Genomic DNA, 20,330 nt, shown 5'->3' with positions numbered 1-20,330 from the left:
AGTCTGATCAGTAAATCGCTGCTTCGTGGCTGCTTTTCAAATGTAAGGTAGTATTTCTAGAATTGAAAGCAAGCCATTGGTTACCGACTGTAAACCACCCCTTGGGGCACTCTGCATGTAGCCAGTAAACGTTGGCTATGTGGCAGTTGAGCGAGACGCACAGGGGATGTTTTCTTAGATCCAGCGCTTAGAGCGACACAGAGAGTGGTGTGCTGACTGGCTTTGGTCTTTGGAGAAATGAGGCACAGGCGGCATTACTATGGTCAACAGACTCCAACCTCCCACCTGCCACCCACGGCGCGTAGTGTCAACAAATCTCATTCGTGGTCTGTTGCTGATGGCACTCAGGTACGGTTGTTCCAAAGCGTTGATAATGCTGATTAGCTTGTCCCCAGGTCCTTGACCAACACATAGCATGAGCCAACTCACCTGAGAACGCTTGGTTTAGGTCATCCGTTCTCCTCGGTGGCCCATTATGCAGGTATTGCCCCATTCACGACGGCTTGAACAAGCCATACGAGCTAATTTCCAAGCATACGCCGGTAGATCAACACAAATCCGCGTGTCAGTCTGTCGTCCGACCCCGTTTACGTTTCTCAATCACGACGTCGCTGTGGGCGCATCCGCCGAAAATCCCTGTGCTTTGTTGCTGGATTAGGCGATAGCCAACTCGACCCCGGACGAAACTGCGGTAACTGAACTTTCTTTCTTCCAGGGTTATGTCAGCCTTTAATCTCCTCCTATTCTGAATGTAATCCATTTTTTCGTTCTCTTGTAAGGCTTGCGGATGCAGTTGTTGTTGTGAGCTCTCCTGCCTCTTTTCGTCCCCCGCTCCCCGTACCTCTCTCCCCACGATGGTCGACACCCCCGCGATCCGCAAACGTCTCGCGCAGGCTTCTCAGTCTACACGAGCAGCTCGGCGCTCGTTACTCGGTGGACGGGAGCCGCAGGACTATCAGCAAAAGGCAGTATTATTGCTAAGCGAGATACTAGACCTCCTTTACGAAATCCGAGAGCAGTTGAGCTGGGCAGAGGAGAAATGGGCCGTGGCACAGGAGCGTCTGGACAGTTTGGATGACCTTCTTAATTACTTCACGTCGACTATCCGGGCTCTGGAGTATTATTTTCAGCCTGGTGGTGTGAGCAGCCGTCATTACAGAAAGTCCCTTTTGGAGCGATCATTTCTCCCACGACTGGAGCAGTTCAAGGTTTTGATCCTTGTGGTGTTGCAGGCTGAGTCTATGTATTTGTCCCCTTGACGTTCCCCTGTTTGGCTTGATGACTGCATCTTCAAATTCTAACTGAAACCAGAGAGAAGGCTTTCACAGAGCGAGAATTGCGAAACACTATCCGCAGATATGGTGCCTTGGAAACCGGTAAGTATCCTAACCAGAAGTTGACTTGGCAATATACCTGACATTCATTGGTTATAGTGGAATCAAAGGCAGTTTCTGAGTATGATGGCGACTTCTACAATATTACAGGGCCAATCTCTTCGAAGAATTTCATGAGCCTTGCCGAATTGTGCAACAAGCGACAGCAGGGAACTTGTCAGTGGATCTTTCAAGAAGAGAAATACAAAACCTGGCTATTCGGTGCTCAGAGGAGCCTATACTGCCGAGGACCACGTAAGTGATCTTCCATCTATATCGCGGAGCGAAATGTGCTAATTCATTGCAGCTGGCGCTGGGAAGACCTTTCTTGCGTGAGTGCAATTCTTAAGCTGAACGCTGGTAGACACTCTGGGCTAAATATATTGCAGTGCTTCCATCACCGACAGTTTACAGCGAACATTCACAACCCCAGACGTCGCAGTCGTCTTTCTCTTTTGTCAAGTTGAGAATGGGGATGAGGAGTCTTCTTCGATTTCCTTGCTTGCAAATATTCTTGCCCAGCTTGTGTATCGGAAACGCTCCGCCTCCTATTGTACAGCCTCCCTATACCAGTCCGAAGAGTTCGCCAAAGGTAGAGCTTCAGCAAAGGCCTATCAAAATGCCATTCGTGCTGAGGTTGATCATTTCTCCAAAATATTCGTCATTGTCGATGGACTGGACACTTCTCCTGAGAAGGATCGCATCCTGAACAGACTTCAGAAGCTCCCAGAGCATACGCAGCTTCTGATCACCCTACGCGAAACAAGCTATGCGCAAAAGGATGATTCTATACTCGCTATGGCACATAGCAAAGACTTGGAAACTTACATTTCAACAAGACTGAACCAAGATGCGGGTCTTGTGTCTCTTCTGAAACAATACTCAACACAGGAGGAGCTCAAGCAGGCCATCGTCGGGCAGGTGGTTGAGAAATCTCACGGGCTGTAAGTCTGATCCGACCTTCGGACAGCACCCCCCTAGGAAGTCGTCAATGCTTACCGTATATTCTATCAGATTCCTTCTGGCACGATTGCACATGGATTTGCTGTCTAGATGCAACGATGCACCCTTGCTACAAAGGGCCCTCCTTCATCTCCCCGACAGCCTGTACGACGCTTATGCTGAGTCAATGAAGCAACTTGCGAGTCATAATCTATATGCTAGTCGCTGCATCTTCTGGACCTTATATGCTTGCCGACCGCTCACCGTCGCGGAATTGAAGACAGCGGTCTTTTTCGAGCCCCAAAACGGCGTCGCTCAAAAAGAGCCTTCATCTTTCGAACATATTTTGCTTGTCCAGACCGCCGGACTTCTTGAGGTTGACCCAATGACCGGCACTGTTCATCTTATCCATCAAACCGCCAAAGAGTATCTGACAGGAGCCGTTGCCAGGGTGTTCTTCCCCACCGCGCGCAAGCACCTCGCAGAGACCTGCCTCACGGTTATTATGCCGGATGAAGTGGTTGATGACTGTTACATGAACCAGGGAACAACACCTCGAAACTCGAAAGGGAGCCTCCTCAGCTACGCCGCTACCTATTGGGGATATCATGCTCATGAAGCTTCCGAAGAGGAGCAGACAGCCCAGGTACTCATTGGAGCGTTCTTAAACAAACTGTGTTGGAGACGGCCGCCTGTACTTCAGGACTACGTCAGCGAAACAATGGATATACCACAACAGCTTGGCTTGGGAAAGTACTTCGCCGACTGGACCGCTCTCCATGTACTTGCTTTCTTCGGGATAACGGGCAAAGCAAAAAGGTTGATAGAGAAAGGAGCCGATGTCAACGCTCGAGATAATCAGCTGGGCATCACTCCGCTTCATTGCGCAGCCCACCGCGGAAATGAAGAGATGGTGGAGCTGTTGCTTGACCATAAAGCGGAGATTAATGCGATCTGCAAAAATGGCAACACTGCAATGCATTACGCAGCCGAGCAAGGAAAGCGGAAAGTCATGAAGATATTGCAAGCACGACGAGCCAGCTCGAGAGTAGCTAATCGGCAGGGCCTGACAGCTTTGCACTCCGCTATTGGGACTGCATATGACGAGGCCACAGTGCCGCTCCTTATCAAAACTAGGTCAGACATGGATTATCCGAATGTCATCACCGGAGACACGGCTCTGCACATTGCCATCGAGTTGAAGAGACAGCGAATAGTCCTTTTCTTGCTCGAAAAGGGCGCAAACACAAATGTCCTCAATAAGAAAGGCTTGACTCCTCTTCAGCTAGCCGCTAAGACAGACAATTGTGAAGCATTATCAGTACTCCTGGAGCGCGGTGCAAAGGTCGAGGTGCGTTCTATGCTTGGTTCGAGAGCGTTACACCTTGCAGCGTCGGAGGGCAATTGGATCGCGTTCGACATCTTACTCATTGGCGGCGCAGATATCAATGCATGGAGCGACAGTGGAGAATCCTTGCTCCATGAGCAGTCAAGGAAAGCTTCAAATATTGCCATAGCTACTCACCTTCTAGAGCATGGTGCGAATCTCGAGACCCGCACATCCCAAGGCTATACACCGCTTCAGTGCGCGGCGATGAGTGGCAACAAGGCCATGTTCTTCTTCCTGCTAGCCCGCGGCGCCAAAGTCGGCGTCGAAACCCCGAAAGGGGAGACTTTACTCCACATCACCTCACCCTCAAACCAGGACTCTCTAGACATTCTCAAGTCGCTTCTGGAGTTAGGGCTTGATGTCAAAGCGACTTGCAGCAATGGCTGGACACCTCTCCATCAGACTGTCTTCATGGCAACAGGAGCCCCTGATATAGAGTTCGACAAGATGTCCGAATACATCAAGCTTCTGCTGTCCTATGGCGCCGATATCAATGCCGCTGCCTTATCGGCTACAGGCGAGACTCCCTTGCACCTTGCGACCATTGCCCCGATGCCGAGGCCGTCCCTGGTATCGCTCCTTGTCAAGCTTGGCGCATCTGTCAATTCCATAACGCATGAAGGGAAAACTCCCTTACATCTGGCCGCTGCACAAGGCTGCGAATCCATGTTTCGAGCTTTGCTGGACGCCAGTGCCGACACAAAAATCAAGATACCCACCAGTGCTGTCGAGAACGAGGACGATGGCGGCAGACAAACACCACTGGACATAGCTCATAAGCATCCAATCAGCGCATTGTGGTTCGATGCCATGGGTAATCTGCAGGCTTCCCCAGAGGACCACCAACGAGGTAGTCTTGCGACCACGATAGAAACCGGATCTGACTCGGAGACAGATGATGATATGAGAGGTTCGACCTTGGTCGGAGAAGAGGAATCGCATTGGGGATCCACCCTCTCGTCGCAGATTATACCTTCCACCCTCTCATCTCAAGTTATCTCTATCACTGAGTGACGGGGTACAAACAAATATCTTTCCTTTCTCTTCGCCGTCAACGAAGAGGGCAATCTTTGCTTTTTCACTGTCATGTTATTCAGCCAGGAGTTAGGGGCGTTAGATACATACATGCAATTTAGCGGTTTTGATTCGATTCAGACTACCACAGTATTATCAACCGTAGACACCCATTGTGTTCTAGAGCCCCACAGCGTTGCAGGTAATCAGAGGCGATCGTAGAATGCTGTTTGTATTCTTTAATACTCTAAGTACCAATGTAATTCGACCCACATAACGAATTGCACCTATAGCTCAGTGGTAGAGCGTTCCACTCGTATGGTGTACGACCTATGGAAAGGTCCGCGGTTCGATCCCGCGTCGGTGCATTTTTTTGTTTACTTTTGTATCATTCAGAATGACTACCTACTATTTTTGCTCTAATTTTTGAAGGAAGATTTATCTCCGTCTTCTGATAGTATGTCAATAAAGATGTGGTGTTTGATCAATATGCGAGATCTATCATTATTAGAGACGCAATCTTAGCTAGAGTAACCAGGTCGGAATAGTAAACGCATGATCATCCCATCATTCTAATAACGATATACGCCCATCCATCCCCATACGCGCAACTCCTTACTAGCTCCTCGATCGGCGCTGACATTGGCACCGCGGCGCCGTGTAGAACCGGCTTCGCCAGGACAGGAGTTCTCCGACTAGGAAAGAGGTTGGGGAGTAGCGAGTGCAACGCCGAGCCTAACGTCTGGACTTGCGAGGCGGGGCTATTTCGTATATTGGTTGACTGACTTGTGTTCGTTGTGACTGGTACACTAGGCGGTAGCGGGGACTGGACGACCTTGAGAGACGGGGAGCCGGAGTCTGGGGATAGGGGGAGGAAAAAGCGGAGTGGGACGTTGCGGAATGGTTGATTCAGTGGGGGCAGGAGGATGTTCGAGATGCGTTGAAAGGAAGGGAGATCCACTACTTATCGTCAATATACTGAAGTGCAGCTCGGACTGTGATAAAAGCTGTGAATACCATCTTGCACGGCCTGCCATAATCCGGCCGAGTCCTCTTTGGAGAGAGTCATGATTCCCTTGGCGGTGCCGTTGCGGAGAAAATCCGCCTCCTTGACGCTGTTGATGAACGCGTCGTGCATGACCATGCCGTCGGCGTCGAGTCGTACGAGCTCTTCATCGGGCCAGTCGCTGAAATGCACTGTCAGCCGCCAGGGGAGCGTATCGCTCAGGCTGCTGGTGGGATGGTCTGTTTCATCGATCCTTGTTCCCTTGGATGCTGGGTCTGCGCCCGCGTAAAGGTCATACAGCAACCCGACGGGGAGGTGCCATTTCAGCGGGACTCCTTCGAAAGAGAACCAGCCCTCATGCGGTTGCGAGTTGGGTTCAATCAGTGATGGTGAGAAGAAGGCTCTTAACCTGGGTAATAATGATGGGAGATAAGAGATTCGCGGACAAGCGATCTAATTAAATATCAGCTTCGTATACATGATGTGTTTCGGTGCTTGTCGAAAAGGGATCGTTACGAGATAGGGATCAGTCTGATCATATGTTCGACTCTCCGATGAAGCAAGCGTTATCTGTAACGGAAGCTTTCCATCCCATACAGCTCTCTGGATGCTGCTAAGAGAGGCTTGACTTTCCATGCTTGGGAAAGGATGTTGCTGTCTGTCCTACGACAGGTCAGCATGAAGCCTGATACATTTGAGAGCGCGCGGATGGTACCTAGTTTATAACGCCTCCGCTTTATCGAAGACAGTCTAGATCGATTCGGTCTACATATACTTCTAGCATTCAGAGACGAAAGCACAACCCCGCAGCAAGAACAGAACCATTATTGACAGCGTTCGATGAGCTTGCAGTTTCATAGCATCGTCATTTAATCGAGAGACTGTCCCAAAATAAAGATAAACTTGAAGAGTCGAGGTCTAGCAGACACGATATGACTGCAGATAATGATGGAGATGATGTTGTTTGGCAGATAGTGAGGGATTACCTGAACGGGTATATCACGTGGTTGGTGCCTCAGGCATTACAATTGTTACTCATGCGGCCAAGAGAGGGCATTGTCTTGTTTCCGTTCAAGTGTCTCAATCTTGATCTTCAAAAATACCTGCATCACCGTGTGACGGTTCTCAGGGCGTGCACTGACCTGGCGTTTTGTTTGGCGTCATTTTTTTGCAGAGCCGTTGTTTTCGGATCTCAAACATTTCGTGTGGGTAACGTAACTCTAGCAGACGTGGAGTGGCTATAAGGGTGATCTTGACTAGTATTTAGTCAAGTATATATATCCGCGGCTGACGGATTCACTGCCAACCTAACTACATCACATCATCCTGATACAAGCCACCATGGCATCCTCACAAGATGCATTGGCATATCATGAGCCAGGGATCCAAACTATTCTGATGCAGTCTAGCTTTCTGCTTGTCCTCAATTGGGTGAACGCTCTACTTGATAAGCTGATCTACTGCGGGCTCATTGGGCAACTTCTCATTGGGATGGCATGGGGAGTCCCCGGAGCCAACTGGCTAGGACTGGACGTTCAGAAAACCGTTCAGCAGCTCGGTTATCTCGGGTTGCTTCTTTTGGTGTACGAGGGTAAGTCAAATGCAGAAGGATCGGCTGATGCCGTTATTTTGACGAGATTGTTTCAACAGGTGGCCTTTCAACATCGTTCTCTCAATTGAAATCAAACTTCATTCTGTCCTCCATGGTGGCGATCACCGGGATAGGTGTGCCTATGGCTTTATCCTTTGTCCTGATGAGCCTGCTATCAGCGACTCCTCTCCAGGCATTTGCCGCCGGTGCATCCCTCTGCTCAACCAGTATCGGAACAACATTCACCATCCTGTCCACGACGGGATTGGCAAAGACCCGGTTGGGTGTTGTCCTCGGCAGCGCAGCGATGATGGACGATGTCGCGGGCTTGGTGATGGTCCAAATCATCTCGAACCTGGGTGGTGCGAATCGGAAATCGTCCTTCGACCCGGTGGTCGTGATCAGACCCATCCTTGTTGCCTTTGGATTTGCTTTGGGGCTTCTTCTCATTTGTCGGTTTGTCGTTGCGGTGATCGTGCGCAAACTTCAGGCGCACGAGATTCGGGTCCCTGGTTGGATGAGGTCACTGAATGTCGCGTTTGTTGTCTACATGCTCTATCTCATTGGATTGGTCACCGGCGCACAGTACGCAGGCACGTCGGGACTCTTCGCTGCATATCTGGCTGGGGCTAGTATTTCCTGGCTTGACGAGACGTTGGCCACTCGTGAAAAGCAGCCAATGACCGAAATCCCAGCCAATGACCAGCGTGGACATCAGCCGGAGAGCATTGAAATGCAGTCTCGTCTGACTTGTGACGCAAATCATACACAAAGAAGCCACAGAGAAGCCGAGGCCACCGCTCATACGGAACGGACTATGCATTTCAAGCGACCAACTGGAGAACTTACGTTTGAAACTTTCTGCAAAGAGCCCCTCAAACGGATTCTGAGCCCACTCTTTTTTGTAGGTTGCCACAGATATCTACTGCTATCTTCTCAGAATTCCACTCTGACTCGCCCTCCAGGCTTCGATAGGTTTCTCCATTCCAATCACGAAAATGTTCGAAGGGAGGGTAGTCTGGCGAGGCGTAGTTTACACTCTTCTCATGACTTTTGGCAAGCTAGTGACCGGATTCTGGCTGATTCGGTTGACCTTACCCGGGTCAAAGCCGTTGAACAAGGCGAAGAGGGTTCTACTCGGGGTTGCCACTGTGAGCGCGGTCAAGTCATGCAAGACCCGATCTCAGCCAGACAGTGACTCCTCACGTGCCTCAGCGCAAAGACAGACACCACAGACACCAAAGAGCGATGGACCAAAGAGAGAAGAAAGCCAATCATCTGAATCAAACCCGCGCAAGCAGGACCCTCAACTCCAGGCGGCAATAGCGGGAGCTGATTCGCCACAAGAAGGGCTTTGTCCTCCTGTGGCACAAATCAGCAGCTCACAGCTTCCTCCCAAGCCTCGCTCATTGTATCCGGCGTCGATTTTGGGTTTGGCTATGGTGGCGCGAGGCGAGATTGGCTACCTCATCGCATCGCTGGCCGAGGCGGATGGGATCTTCTCCCCTCATTCGTCCTCATCTCCCGCACCCAGCAGCCAAGAGGTAGACTCTGAGACCTATCTGGTGGTCATCTGGGCAATCACCCTCTGCACTTTCATTGGGCCACTTTCTGTCGGGCTTCTAGTGAAGAGGGTGAAAGCCCTCCAGAGTCTTCGAACCCGTTCTGCCGGCGAAGACCCTCTAGGCGCGTGGGGCGTCTCTTGAGGACATCGCGTAGTGCCCTGTGCAAGTAGACTCAATGGGGGCAAGGCCACAAAAAGCAAAAAGAAAGCGAGAAAAGGACGCACTCCGCTAGCAACCCTTCGAGAGATAGAGAATGGTCATTTCGGCCCTACGATTTGCGGCCATTGGGACCCGACTTCAGCAAATCTCAGACTACTCAGATGGGCGCCCTTTTTACTAGCGTACCATTCCTCCCGCCTATCCTGAAAAGGCAAGGAGTAACAGGATACGAGCTGAAAAAGGAAGGTTCCGAAATGGCATCAGGGAAGATAAGTTCACTCGGCCAATCTCCCTTGTGTAACAACAAGGTCATTGTCTTGTCTGCTCCATCTTCGAAAGCGTATGGGACAAGTCCACACGACTAAAGACGCTTAGGATGAGTCCATGCCATCGGTTTCATTTAACATGACTCGCTAGTCGATACTCGATATGCAAGTATTGGCCGTATTGAGCGACGCGGATCCTTACCGGGATTAGCAGCGACCAAAGCATGCCACAGCCGTTAGCTAATTGTGGGGTCGACGCCTTGAAAGGTTGGAGCTGCAAGCTTGGTCGGCTTGCCTGAGGACTGTAGATAGTCCGTAGAGTTAGACTCTGTAGTTCGTACTCAGGGGTTCATCCGGTGTTGTCGATCTTGGTTCATGTTCAAACAGCTTGTTTCACCTCTTCCAGGTGAAGTTGCTGTTGAAGATGGCTGTGGTGCAAGGGGCTTAATCAAAACGAGTTGCGCCGGCAACGAGAAGGAAAAAGCAATTATTTAAGATAGTTTCAGAGCGAAGTGATGAAACAACCAAAAATGGACCAATCTGAGCAAGATCTGCGTGTCTAGGCTTGGAGTTCGCCAATTCCTCCTGTTTTTAGTCTCGACTGGGTAGTATCACCCTGCGAATGACGATAACGGCCTTTGCCTTCATTTGATGTCCGAAAGATGACCTGTCATGCTTTTCAGCAAGGGAGAATGGACAATTCTCCCTTGCAACCATGTGCTCTGCAGTCTGCCGTCAGCACAGGCCTCCGATGAGGCTTGGTGCGAACTAGTCGACTGCTTTGAGAGTTGAGGCTTGGCTCTGTCTCATGCCATCCACGGCGAGGATGGGGGAGTGATAGAATCCTACCCGTAAAACGGTGGAACTCCTTGTCGTCAGTGCACTTCACAGGCCCCACTATTGAATAGCCTTTTGAGCCTGCGTATATGCACCGAGCTTGACGTAGAAACTTGTTAAAAATAAGTCGGATTTCTGGCCTTGGCTTGCGCAAAGGCAGCGATCTGCCGAGAAGGTTCCTGCAGCATTGTACTGGGCAGCCAGGGGCCTTGAGGAGAGTAATATCACTCCAGCCCGTCTTTATTTGATTCAAGCTACGGTATATTGTATACATATCGCATGATGAGCAACTGTGAACTGCTCTCAAGTCGCAAAATCCCATGGTTTGGACTGGGACGCAATATGGAGCACGGAGTAGTCGCTCGTAATTGTCGTCAATTTTTGCCCAATTCGTGAATGTACAGCTCCTTGGCATGCTGGTCAAGACCTCAAAGTCACTGCAAATCTCCCGGTACTGGTGAAGTTAACCCCGGGTCCAGCCAGGTTGGAAAGCTGCCCGGATTGCATCATGATTGTAGCCATAAAGCACCCAACACCACGGATTTCACCCCATGGGCTTGTCCGTCAACCCCTGACAACGCCGAAACCTTTTGCTCAAAGCCTCGAAACTCCGCGTAAGAGTAAGTCTGGACGCACCCGACACTCTGGTAACAACCGGTGCCAAGAGTGAGCGTAGTTCACGGCCATCGCCAATCAAGGCGTCCTGACTCCTGAGGTGCGGAGGCATTCGCATTTCCCAACGCTGGCAACGGCTAAAATTGAGATTGACACCGTGAAATCTCAGCTGTCTCTTAAGTCCTTTAGACCTGTCGTAAAGGACTTTTTTCGTCCCCGATCTTGAACGATCCAGCCCCTAATCAGCAGAAAGTCACGGGGCGTAATTGAATAATTGCTTTTTCCCCCCTTCTGCCCATCGTCCGTTTCCACATGTCATGCGCATCCCCTCCCTCAGCGATGACGCTCCTGGCAGGATTATCCAATGAGCGAGGCTTCGCGTTCTATTTTTCAATTTTTTTTCCTGGACCCAAATCATATTACTCTCAGTCTGAAATTCAAGGAGCATAGCTGAACTCTATTTTGGGTGTCCGTATGTCTGGAGTACGACGACCCAAGCATGTGGATGGTTGACACACACCCGCAGCAGATTCGCCAATGATTTCCAAGGTAGAGCCCAAATCCATGCCAGGACTAGGTAGGTATGAGGAACCATAAGGTAATTGTCCAGCACATGGCATCTTGTTAGAGAAGGCCCGTCAGGAATGTAAATCGGCCGATGACTGCACAGGGAATTTGACACTCGCAGCCGTTAGAACAGCACGAGAAGAAGCACAGGCTGCATGCTAACCTGCATATGCACATAGCTTAACACGCAAATGATGCACTTCTTGCATCGCTCCGTGAATCGTCACCTCAGGAACGTTGATAAAGGGGGCTGTTCGCTGATCGCCACTCCAAGAGGAAATGAGGAAGCAAGGGGGTGACGGAGGAAAAAGAAAACATACAGCCACAAAGGCATGGGAGTTGCTCAGATGGGATGATGAACGGCAGGTTGTGCCAGTCAAAATCCTGCTTCAGATTTCACTTGGGACTGTGCGTTGATCGTCCATACCAGCAACCACGTTTGTCCACGCGAACCACGCCTGTCTGAAGCTCAAACCGATCGTTCCCGCAACGGCTCGCCCTCGATCTCGACTCCCTATCCAAGCCTGCCAGTAATGCCACTAGTTTGGGATGTGCTGCACAGATTATGACAGGGTGCATGACTGCAATGGCAGCTGAATTGCTGCCAAGAAAGTTGCATGCCATCGGCCATGCTACTGGTCTAAGGTCTAGACTTGTGACAGAAGATCTGGTGTTTCAGCCTACTTTTCGTCCAATCATGAACACTGTCCACCTCCAACGTCCGAGGAAAAATGGTTGGCGTCAAAAAAGAAAGAACCTGTAACATCCAGTAGCTTACCAGGGGGACGGGCCCATAGGGCACTGCTCGGCCAATCTCCCCGACGTACGCCACGCCCGCTTATCAGAATCCCCCTCCAGGAAGTCGATCCAGTGGTAAATGAACTCCTGTTCGAGAGACACGAACTAGACCATTCGTTGATGAGATCCAACTCCACTCCGAGGCCATCCCTTGGCCCAAGCCCAGCCGGTACCTACGGCTGGTGGACGGCTCTTGGTGATCAAGACATATGATGATGATCCTTCGTGGACCCTGCGTCGAGACGAGAATAGGTTGTCCAGTAGCCACGGGATACATCCGCTTCGCTCTTGACCTCACGACTGTTGGGCCGATTGCTGATCCACAGCCGTTCTCGGCAGCCCATGCGACAGAACAGACCGGTGAATGTCACTAAGCCCATGTCGATGTCATCGTCCATGCTGTCTCTCAGGCTGAAGATCTCGATCATTCCGGTTTCAACCTCGCTGCCATTCCTTGTTCTAGCCCCGTTCAATCTTATCCTTGTCATTTACTAGTACCCTCGAGACTGTAAAGCGGGTCAGCTATTTTTGTATTCCATCATCAAAATTCCCTGACTGTTCCATCTGCTCCGGTGATCATCCTTGGGTATTTAGAGGAGGGACATGCCTGTCTTGCTGTTACTCACCATTTTTGAGAACCAATAAGCATAAAAGCAGAACAAAAGGCGACTTCACCGACTGTCATTGCAGCGGCCATCGCACAATCCACATCTTGAAATACACCATATCTCGAGTGTATATCGTCAGCCTGTCTTACTGCCACACTTCGGCAACTTGATAGATTATCTCGCCTCACTCCCTTGTCCGAAACAACTTCAACTTCCCAGCACTTCTACTAGAAGGCGAACAGAAACCTCATATTGACAATGCCTTCTGCAACAAAGTCCACAAAGTAAGCCCCATTTCATGTGCACACATATTCGCCACAGAGGGCTCACCTGTGTCTTCATTTCAGGATGACCAACGGCGAGAGCAGCGGTCTCAGTGCCGGGAAGTTGAGCCATATTCCAGAAGCGAGCAACGGTGTTGTCGACCGATTCTCACAGTCAGCTTTTGCTGATGAGCCTTACTTCGCTCGTGCACGCATGCAAGATCGGTCAGCTCACGTATCACGTTTGAGCAGTCAACTTGACGCAACCGAAGAAATATTGCGGAAATGAAGGTGGAAGTTTCATGGGTATACCTCTTTATTCCAGAATTGGGGGGTGGCCGGACAAGGAAGAAAAATTCATCCAGAAAATCGACAGAATGATGTTCTATATACAAAGTCTATGATTGTCTTATTAGCGTACATTTCATCAAGCCTGGGCCCCGAGCTCAAAGGTGTTGTTTCTTTTCTTTTCCTTTCCCTGATTTTTTGTCGTCGACAAAATTCAATAGATTTCTTTCAATGCAAGAGCTCCACTATCCGTTGTGCTACCTTGTCGTACAGTGTGCTGGGAAACTCATGGCCTGCGTTGTAGTACTCAAAATCAACATTTCCCTGGAGGGCCAACGTGGCATCGGGCACAAGCTCATCTTTCACGATAATGGTATCATGGATGCCGCACATGATGAGGACTTTGTCACTTGGAAGACCGTTTGTCGGTTGCTCTTCCTTTGGAAGTTCCTTCTGTGTTGCCAGGTGCTTGCCAAGGCGCGTCCAGGTGTCCCACTGTCGCTGCTGCAGGATCGGGCCAAAGCGCATACTAGACATAAAGGCATGAACAAATCCGGCATGGTTGTTCACCTGCCAAGAAACGGCATTGAGAACCGAGACTTGTGGATAGGCCCGAGACAATACCTGCATATTGCCCGCGGTTTGTGAGGGAAGCTCCTCGGTGAGGGCATCTGCAGCGTTCAGTTTTTCATTCTTTGGCTTTGGGGTAGTCAAGGGCCCAGCGCGGAGGCGGCGACCAACAAGGAAACCGAGTACCCGTTCTGGGACCAGACCACGCGAATAGAGAAGTCGGGACTGAAAGCTGATCTGGGAGTCGCGGATCAACCCTGCTGGGGCCAATAACACCAATGCGGAGAGCAGATTAGGGAAGTACGATGCGAATGCCGCTGCAATTCCACCGCCCAAGGAGTAACCGACCAGACAGAATTTCCCAGAGCCAGTTCCCGTCCAGGAGACAGGAGAGGAGCTTAGAGCGAGGAAAATCTGAGTCGCAAAAAGTCGATCATCTTGAGGAGCGTCAGACGGACAGTCCGAGTAACCTCTTCCGAAACTGGAAGGCAACCTCTCAGCAAAGTCTCCCCAAAAAAATTATTAGTGAAATAGCGAAACAACATACAGGTCAAAAAGCATCACTCGGCAACCCTGATCGGCCAAAGCATGTGCCAATCCGCCCAGAGCAATGCAAGGTGTGGTGATTCCATGAACAAATAATACTTTAGGCCCGTCCTCTGGACCCCATTCATACACTCTCATGGAGCCATACGGCGAGGCTACATCCCGCGCTCCAGGGAGCACATCATTTGGTAGAGGGAGTTGGCGCTTCTCCTCATCGGACAGAGTTGAAATCGCTGTACGGGGCGAAGGAAGAATGGTACCTTTAGGATGCTGTTCGGAGAGAAACGAACGGAAAAGAAAAGCGAGAGTCACCGATGCTCCAGTCAGAACTAGTAGGTGAAGATGAACCTGCGGACCATTGAAAGAATTGGAGGCTCTTTCAACTGCCTGGGTGTACCAAGCCATGGCCGACTGGTTCGAACTTCTTGGTCCCTCGAACTCTGGATCTTCTCTCTTAGGCTGTTCCACGGCCTCTAGAATATGACTTTGGATCTCCGAATGTTTCTAGTCAAACGCTAATGAAGCAATGATCTAAAAGTGACGGGACCAAAAGCAGCGTAATCCATTAAAGACGCTTGAACAGGGAAAGAAAAGAAGCCGAGGTCCTCCGGAGATGTTGGAGTAGAGATGGATGCCTGGATGCCTTATCAGTTTATGGGAAAGAGCCAGCCGATAAGGCGTCACCAGGGTGACCAGGCATCAAGTGACTAATCAGGGCTCACCCAAACACCATCAGCTTGAGGCATTATTTGGCTCAGGAAGCACAACACAGCTCCTCGCAATCATCTCGAGCTCATATCTATATCACCATTTTGATTCATGATGCGATTGTACAGTGATAGATTCTTGGCTGAAAAAAACACTCAAGGTCATACTGTTCACCAATTTCCTATGCAAAAGTTATAGCAGTGAGCTGAACAATCCGAGGCACTACTATATGACTGAGACTCGAATTCATCCAGAAAAGCTGAGAACCCAGCTGCTAAACCTAAACTTGGACGGATATTTCTAGAATTGACTAAATATCTTGAAGCTTACAGTTTCGATTGATCCACGCTAATGAGCATATGCACCCCTCAAGTGGATCGATTACCAGAAAATTGTCGGCATATCTTCGAACTGAACACGCATGAACTCAGGCAACTCCATATGCCGGTTAACTTGCTATCAAAAGTCGGACTTGCGCAGTTCCAGATGACAATAACCACACAGAGATGACATACAAACAGACAGCACGGGCGATGATCACAACGGGCCGCCGGCTCATTCATGCTCTCATTTTCTCAGCGGTCAGCAGGGGGGAGTCGAGAATCCATCACTTGGCCCAGCAAACTGTAGAGTCAGCTTTGAACTGAACTTGGATGTCTAAAATCTGGCGGTGTTAAGACAGGAGAAACTCCGTATCCGAAAACGACCCTGCAGAGAGCTCAGGCGATAATTCCAGAGATACAGCTGCTGGCTCTCGCTCTTGCTTTTACCCCATAACCTCCTAGCTACATTGCGGAGAAATTCTGGCGGTTTGCCTGTCGATTCATAGGATGAGAGACGTTCCCGGCTAAATCGCGATTCGAGCCCTTGCACATATGTGCAGACTGGACGTGCTGCGCCGTCGTGGATGGGTCTGCAAGGTACGCACCTCGTTTTATGGGTTCCTCCGATAGCAATCTCACTGTCCCTCCGATGTTTGCATTGCTAGATCTCTGTCAATGACCACAAGAGTGTTTGATCAGGGTTCTGTGGGTTGCGTATGGTAAACACTGACTCAGGATGTCCGTACGTTACCCGTAGCAATAAGGTGAACTCGAATAGTCTCTGTCGATTCCACTCAGTAGCCGCCCTTAGGCTGTATGAATCTCGCAGTAGTATTCCCGGACGTCCGAGGTAACAGCGATTGACCGTGACTCTTCTTCATTTGGTCTATTTGCCAAGACAGGAATATATCCTTGACAATTTCTCTTGGCAAGTAGATGGGCTTTTCTTTGGCAGTTGATGCAGAATTCTGCCTGAAGACGCACCCCGCGCCATCGGAGGCGAACATCCGAAACCGAGTGCGCCGGCACTCGTCAAAGGCGAATTTCTATTGATGGGATTCTATCCCCGCATTCCGGTGATCGACATGGCTTCAGGACCCCTCGATAATTAATCAATGCTTCATATCAGGTCACCGATGGCTTGAAATGAAGCTGACGCCCAATAACGCCACAGTCTGCCAGATCCTGCCACCGCGTCATCTCTTCTAGCGCTTAATTTCGACGTCGCAGCATCCGAATCTTCAAATCAAGTCTCTGGGAGCCGTTTCAGAAATCAGCCTTCGTGGAGTATGTGTCTTTACCGACCCAAAGTTCTCACTCCCAAGGCAACCGGAAAAATTTGGTTTGACCGCCGTGCCTAAACGGCAAGACGGAGTACTTTCTTGCAATCCTTCAGGTTGAGAAAGCCCGTCGTTCACGTCTCAGTACACGCTGGGATGTCGACGTATCCCCTTTAGACGAGGTGCCGTCAGCCTAATTGACCCGTGGTTTCGTGTTGAATGATACTATACCAGACAGGCTCCGGGGATCGACATCCTCGCTTGATAGCATCACGAACCCCTCGGTCAGGGCTTGATTTGGTTCTACCCTTGCTTCTCTAATCTTTCACTCAGCTGCCGGGGACTTACTTCCTAGTGCGGGAAGACTGGCATGAAAACCATCCTTTGCCATCTTTGAGAGCATACCCAGAGGGAAAGTCGCTTCGACCGTCTCCCTAAGATGTAGTCGCCGACATACATTTCCTTATCAGACAATATGGTCCTGTAAGCTGGAAATGGTTGCGTATCCGCATGTGGTCCTCTCGCCCGTCATCTTTCTGGGGACCCTTGTCGAAGGGATTGCCGTGAACATGCAGAAACCGGCTATGGCCCAGGGTAGCAGTGATATTGCTCCTAGCAAAAGTAGCTCGGAGCTTTCTCCGCTACTGCACAGATGAAACGCAAAAACTCAATCATGGCTCTGTAATGGACACGGAACTTTCGGGATTCTGTTAGTCGAACGACTTAGTGTGCGGAGCATTTCTAAATCCATGAGATCTCAGGGTCCACTTCCAGACATAACTTGCTGTCCTTGTGACATTCATTGCCTGCATGGTTAGCCCCCTACAATCTTGGACAAACATCGCTCTCTATCTTGAAACAGGCGAATGCGACGGACTGACGGACCGTTGCACCGGATATGTTGAGATGGAGGTATGCACTCCTCCTAGGCTAGCTCCGGGGTAAAAAGGAAGGACGATCTCACTTTAAGAAAAGGTATATAAAGGCTAACAACCTCGTCCTAAAGTTGGTCAATCATCTCCGCTGGACAGACAACAAAGACAAACTTTATTCATTCTCTTCTGCATCAGAATGCATCAACGCGCGCTCCTTTTCTCTGCTCTTGCTGTAGCCGCCAATGCTCAGCAGGTCGGCACACAGAAACCGGAAACCCACCCTCCTCTGACCTGGCAAAAGTGTACTGCTGCTGGCAGCTGCACTCAGCAGAGCGGCTCCGTTGTGATTGATGCCAACTGGCGCTGGCTGCATTCGACCAAAGATACCACCAACTGCTATACTGGCAACACGGTAGGCATTTCTATCGGCAGCCGTATTCAAGGATGCAGTTTTTCTGACAATGCCAACAGTGGAACACGGACCTCTGCCCTGACAACGAATCCTGCGCTCAAAACTGTGCTTTAGATGGTGCCGATTACGCGGGCACTTACGGTATCACTACCTCTGGATCCGAGCTTAAGCTCAGCTTCGTCACCGGTGCCAATGTTGGCTCGCGTTTGTACCTTATGCAGGATGACGAGACGTATCAGCATTTCAACCTGCTGAACAACGAGTTCACCTTCGATGTTGATGTGTCCAACCTTCCTTGCGGCCTGAACGGTGCTCTGTACTTTGTGGCTATGGATGCCGATGGTGGCATGTCTAAATACCCTAGCAACAAGGCCGGTGCGAAGTACGGAACCGGATACTGCGACTCCCAGTGCCCCCGGGATCTCAAGTTCATCAATGGCGCGGTAAGATAAGCCCTCACAATAGTAGATCTGATCGACTATTTCATAGAAGCTGACGGTAACACAGGCGAACGTGGAAGGCTGGGAGCCTTCTAGCAACGACAAGAACGCAGGCGTTGGTGGCCACGGATCCTGCTGCCCTGAGATGGATATCTGGGAGGCTAATAGCATTTCCACTGCCGTGACTCCTCATCCCTGTGATGATGTCTCACAGACCATGTGCAGCGGTGATGCATGCGGTGGCACTTACTCTGCTACCCGCTATGCAGGCACTTGTGATCCTGATGGCTGTGACTTCAATTCTTTCCGCATGGGCAATGAGTCCTTCTATGGCCCTGGAAAGATCGTTGACACGAAATCCAAGATGACCGTAGTGACTCAGTTCATTACCGCTGACGGCACTGACAGTGGCGCTCTTTCCGAAATCAAGCGTCTCTACGTCCAGAACGGTAAGGTGATTGCCAACTCTGTCTCCAACGTTGCCGGCGTGTCTGGCAACTCGATCACCTCGGACTTCTGCACGGCCCAGAAGAAGGCCTTTGGCGATGAGGATATTTTCGCGAAGCACGGCGGTCTCAGCGGCATGGGCAAAGCCCTGTCTGAGATGGTTCTCATCATGAGCATCTGGGACGACCACCATTCTAGCATGATGTGGCTCGACAGCACCTACCCCACTGATGCTGATCCTTCGAAGCCTGGCGTTGCCCGGGGCACCTGTGAGCACGGCGCCGGCGACCCAGAAAAGGTCGAGTCCCAGCACCCTGATGCCTCTGTGACTTTCTCCAACATCAAGTTTGGTCCCATTGGTTCGACCTACAAAGCTTAAGCGATTTGACAGGAAAGTCAAGCTCGAGCGGGAGACACAGATTGTGTCTGCAACGGTTGAGGGCAGGTTCCCTTGAGAAGTAGCAAGACGAGGAGTGTCTCCTCCCGGACTTGTATGTAGTCAGATATACGATTGACATGGACCCTGCTGAGCTTCAGGGCAGGCTTTCACTTACTGTTTTCTTATCTGTCACTTTCTCCGTTAATTTCTCTTTTGATTCCTGTTTCCAAGTGAAGTGTTTTACTTTTTCTTTTTCAAAGAGCTCGAAGTTAACTTCTCCTGTACATATGAGGTTGATTTGAACAATTTTGTTGCCTTTCTGCAAGCTCTTCTCCTTCCCGACAGCCACAGGTAACACCTAGTCCTCGTAGTCTCAAAGCACACTGAGGAAGATCTCTTTTGATCGACCTGCGCTGCCTTTGCTCAATCCACGTCTCCTTCTCATTGGGACTTATATTCGGACTTGGAAGAAGACAATAGAGGATCATCAGAATCATAGCCCATTTTGTCCCGATCCAAGAAGTGAAGCTCTATAGTGTAGGGAGAGTGGGTGCAGCACTGTATCGCTACAAGCAACGGAAATTATCTTGATACAGAAGCATTGTGATTCATGTAAAGAGAGATGCAACACGAACAATGGGCAGTACTTTAATTGTGCATATGACAATCTGAGCATGTCTTGCTTTTGCCATGATGGCTAGCAGGAGCTGAATTAGATGACAGGTGCTAGGACTGATATTGAGAAGCTTTAGCATCAGGGCAGACTAGGGCGTATCTAATGCCTGGATCGTCCCCTGTTTGTCAGCTCAGAGTAGTCAAATTGTAGAAGAATAGGTCCTTACATCAGGCTGAGCCACTTCTTGCAACGAGCCTAAGTTTTATCCAAGTTGTGATGACTGGCTCAAGAGTCAAACTGTATTGATGGCGTCTAATGCCGCCAGCTGTGTTCATTCCTCAGATGGAAAACTTCCACCACCACTAACCAACCAAGCCTATTCTCACTGCCGACAAAATGTATTCTTCAGCGTATCACAGAATCTTTAGTATTCCAGAACTTTATGAGGGAAA

General features: G+C 50.1%; 5 protein-coding genes and 1 non-coding gene across 6 annotated transcripts; 4 read left to right on the top strand and 2 right to left on the bottom strand.

Moving 5' to 3' along the window:
* Nucleotides 1-854: 854 nt before the first annotated feature.
* Nucleotides 855-4,719, top strand: ALT_0757 (NACHT and Ankyrin domain protein; the record flags this gene model as incomplete). Its single annotated transcript, XM_089599032.1, has 6 exons — nucleotides 855-1,243; nucleotides 1,312-1,376; nucleotides 1,434-1,628; nucleotides 1,681-1,705; nucleotides 1,763-2,317; nucleotides 2,427-4,719. 6 exons carry the CDS (start codon nucleotides 855-857, stop codon nucleotides 4,717-4,719), a joined length of 3,522 nt encoding a protein of 1,173 aa, XP_089456696.1.
* A 283-nt stretch (nucleotides 4,720-5,002) lies between these two features.
* On the top strand, nucleotides 5,003-5,087 carry ALT_t010. Its single transcript is given in 2 exon segments — nucleotides 5,003-5,038; nucleotides 5,052-5,087. It is a non-coding gene; the product is annotated as a tRNA-Thr (tRNA).
* A 191-nt stretch (nucleotides 5,088-5,278) lies between these two features.
* Nucleotides 5,279-6,889, bottom strand: ALT_0756 (autophagy protein 5; the record flags this gene model as incomplete). Its single annotated transcript, XM_089599031.1, has 3 exons — nucleotides 5,279-5,679; nucleotides 5,737-6,060; nucleotides 6,868-6,889. 3 exons carry the CDS (start codon nucleotides 6,887-6,889, stop codon nucleotides 5,279-5,281), a joined length of 747 nt encoding a protein of 248 aa, XP_089456695.1.
* Nucleotides 6,890-7,066: 177 nt separating this feature from the next.
* Nucleotides 7,067-9,022, top strand: ALT_0755 (cation:proton antiporter; the record flags this gene model as incomplete). Its single annotated transcript, XM_033556220.2, has 3 exons — nucleotides 7,067-7,316; nucleotides 7,376-8,220; nucleotides 8,282-9,022. The coding sequence occupies 3 exons, from the start codon at nucleotides 7,067-7,069 to the stop codon at nucleotides 9,020-9,022; spliced, it is 1,836 nt and encodes a 611-aa protein (XP_033412111.2).
* Nucleotides 9,023-13,510: 4,488 nt separating this feature from the next.
* ALT_0754 (alpha/beta hydrolase) lies at nucleotides 13,511-14,803 on the bottom strand (the record flags this gene model as incomplete). The annotated part of the gene is made up of 2 exons (XM_033556219.1): nucleotides 13,511-14,333; nucleotides 14,400-14,803. 2 exons carry the CDS (start codon nucleotides 14,801-14,803, stop codon nucleotides 13,511-13,513), a joined length of 1,227 nt encoding a protein of 408 aa, XP_033412110.1.
* Nucleotides 14,804-17,780: 2,977 nt separating this feature from the next.
* ALT_0753 (glycoside hydrolase family 7 protein) lies at nucleotides 17,781-19,262 on the top strand (the record flags this gene model as incomplete). Its single annotated transcript, XM_033556218.1, has 3 exons — nucleotides 17,781-17,996; nucleotides 18,056-18,439; nucleotides 18,504-19,262. 3 exons carry the CDS (start codon nucleotides 17,781-17,783, stop codon nucleotides 19,260-19,262), a joined length of 1,359 nt encoding a protein of 452 aa, XP_033412109.1.
* Between the last annotated feature and the right edge of the window lie 1,068 nt (nucleotides 19,263-20,330).

This window comes from Aspergillus lentulus, assembly GCF_001445615.1.
Source record: "Aspergillus lentulus DNA, contig: Alt01, strain: IFM 54703, whole genome shotgun sequence".
Classification (NCBI taxonomy): domain Eukaryota; kingdom Fungi; phylum Ascomycota; class Eurotiomycetes; order Eurotiales; family Aspergillaceae; genus Aspergillus; species Aspergillus lentulus.
This window is presented reverse-complemented; position numbering and strand designations above follow the sequence as displayed.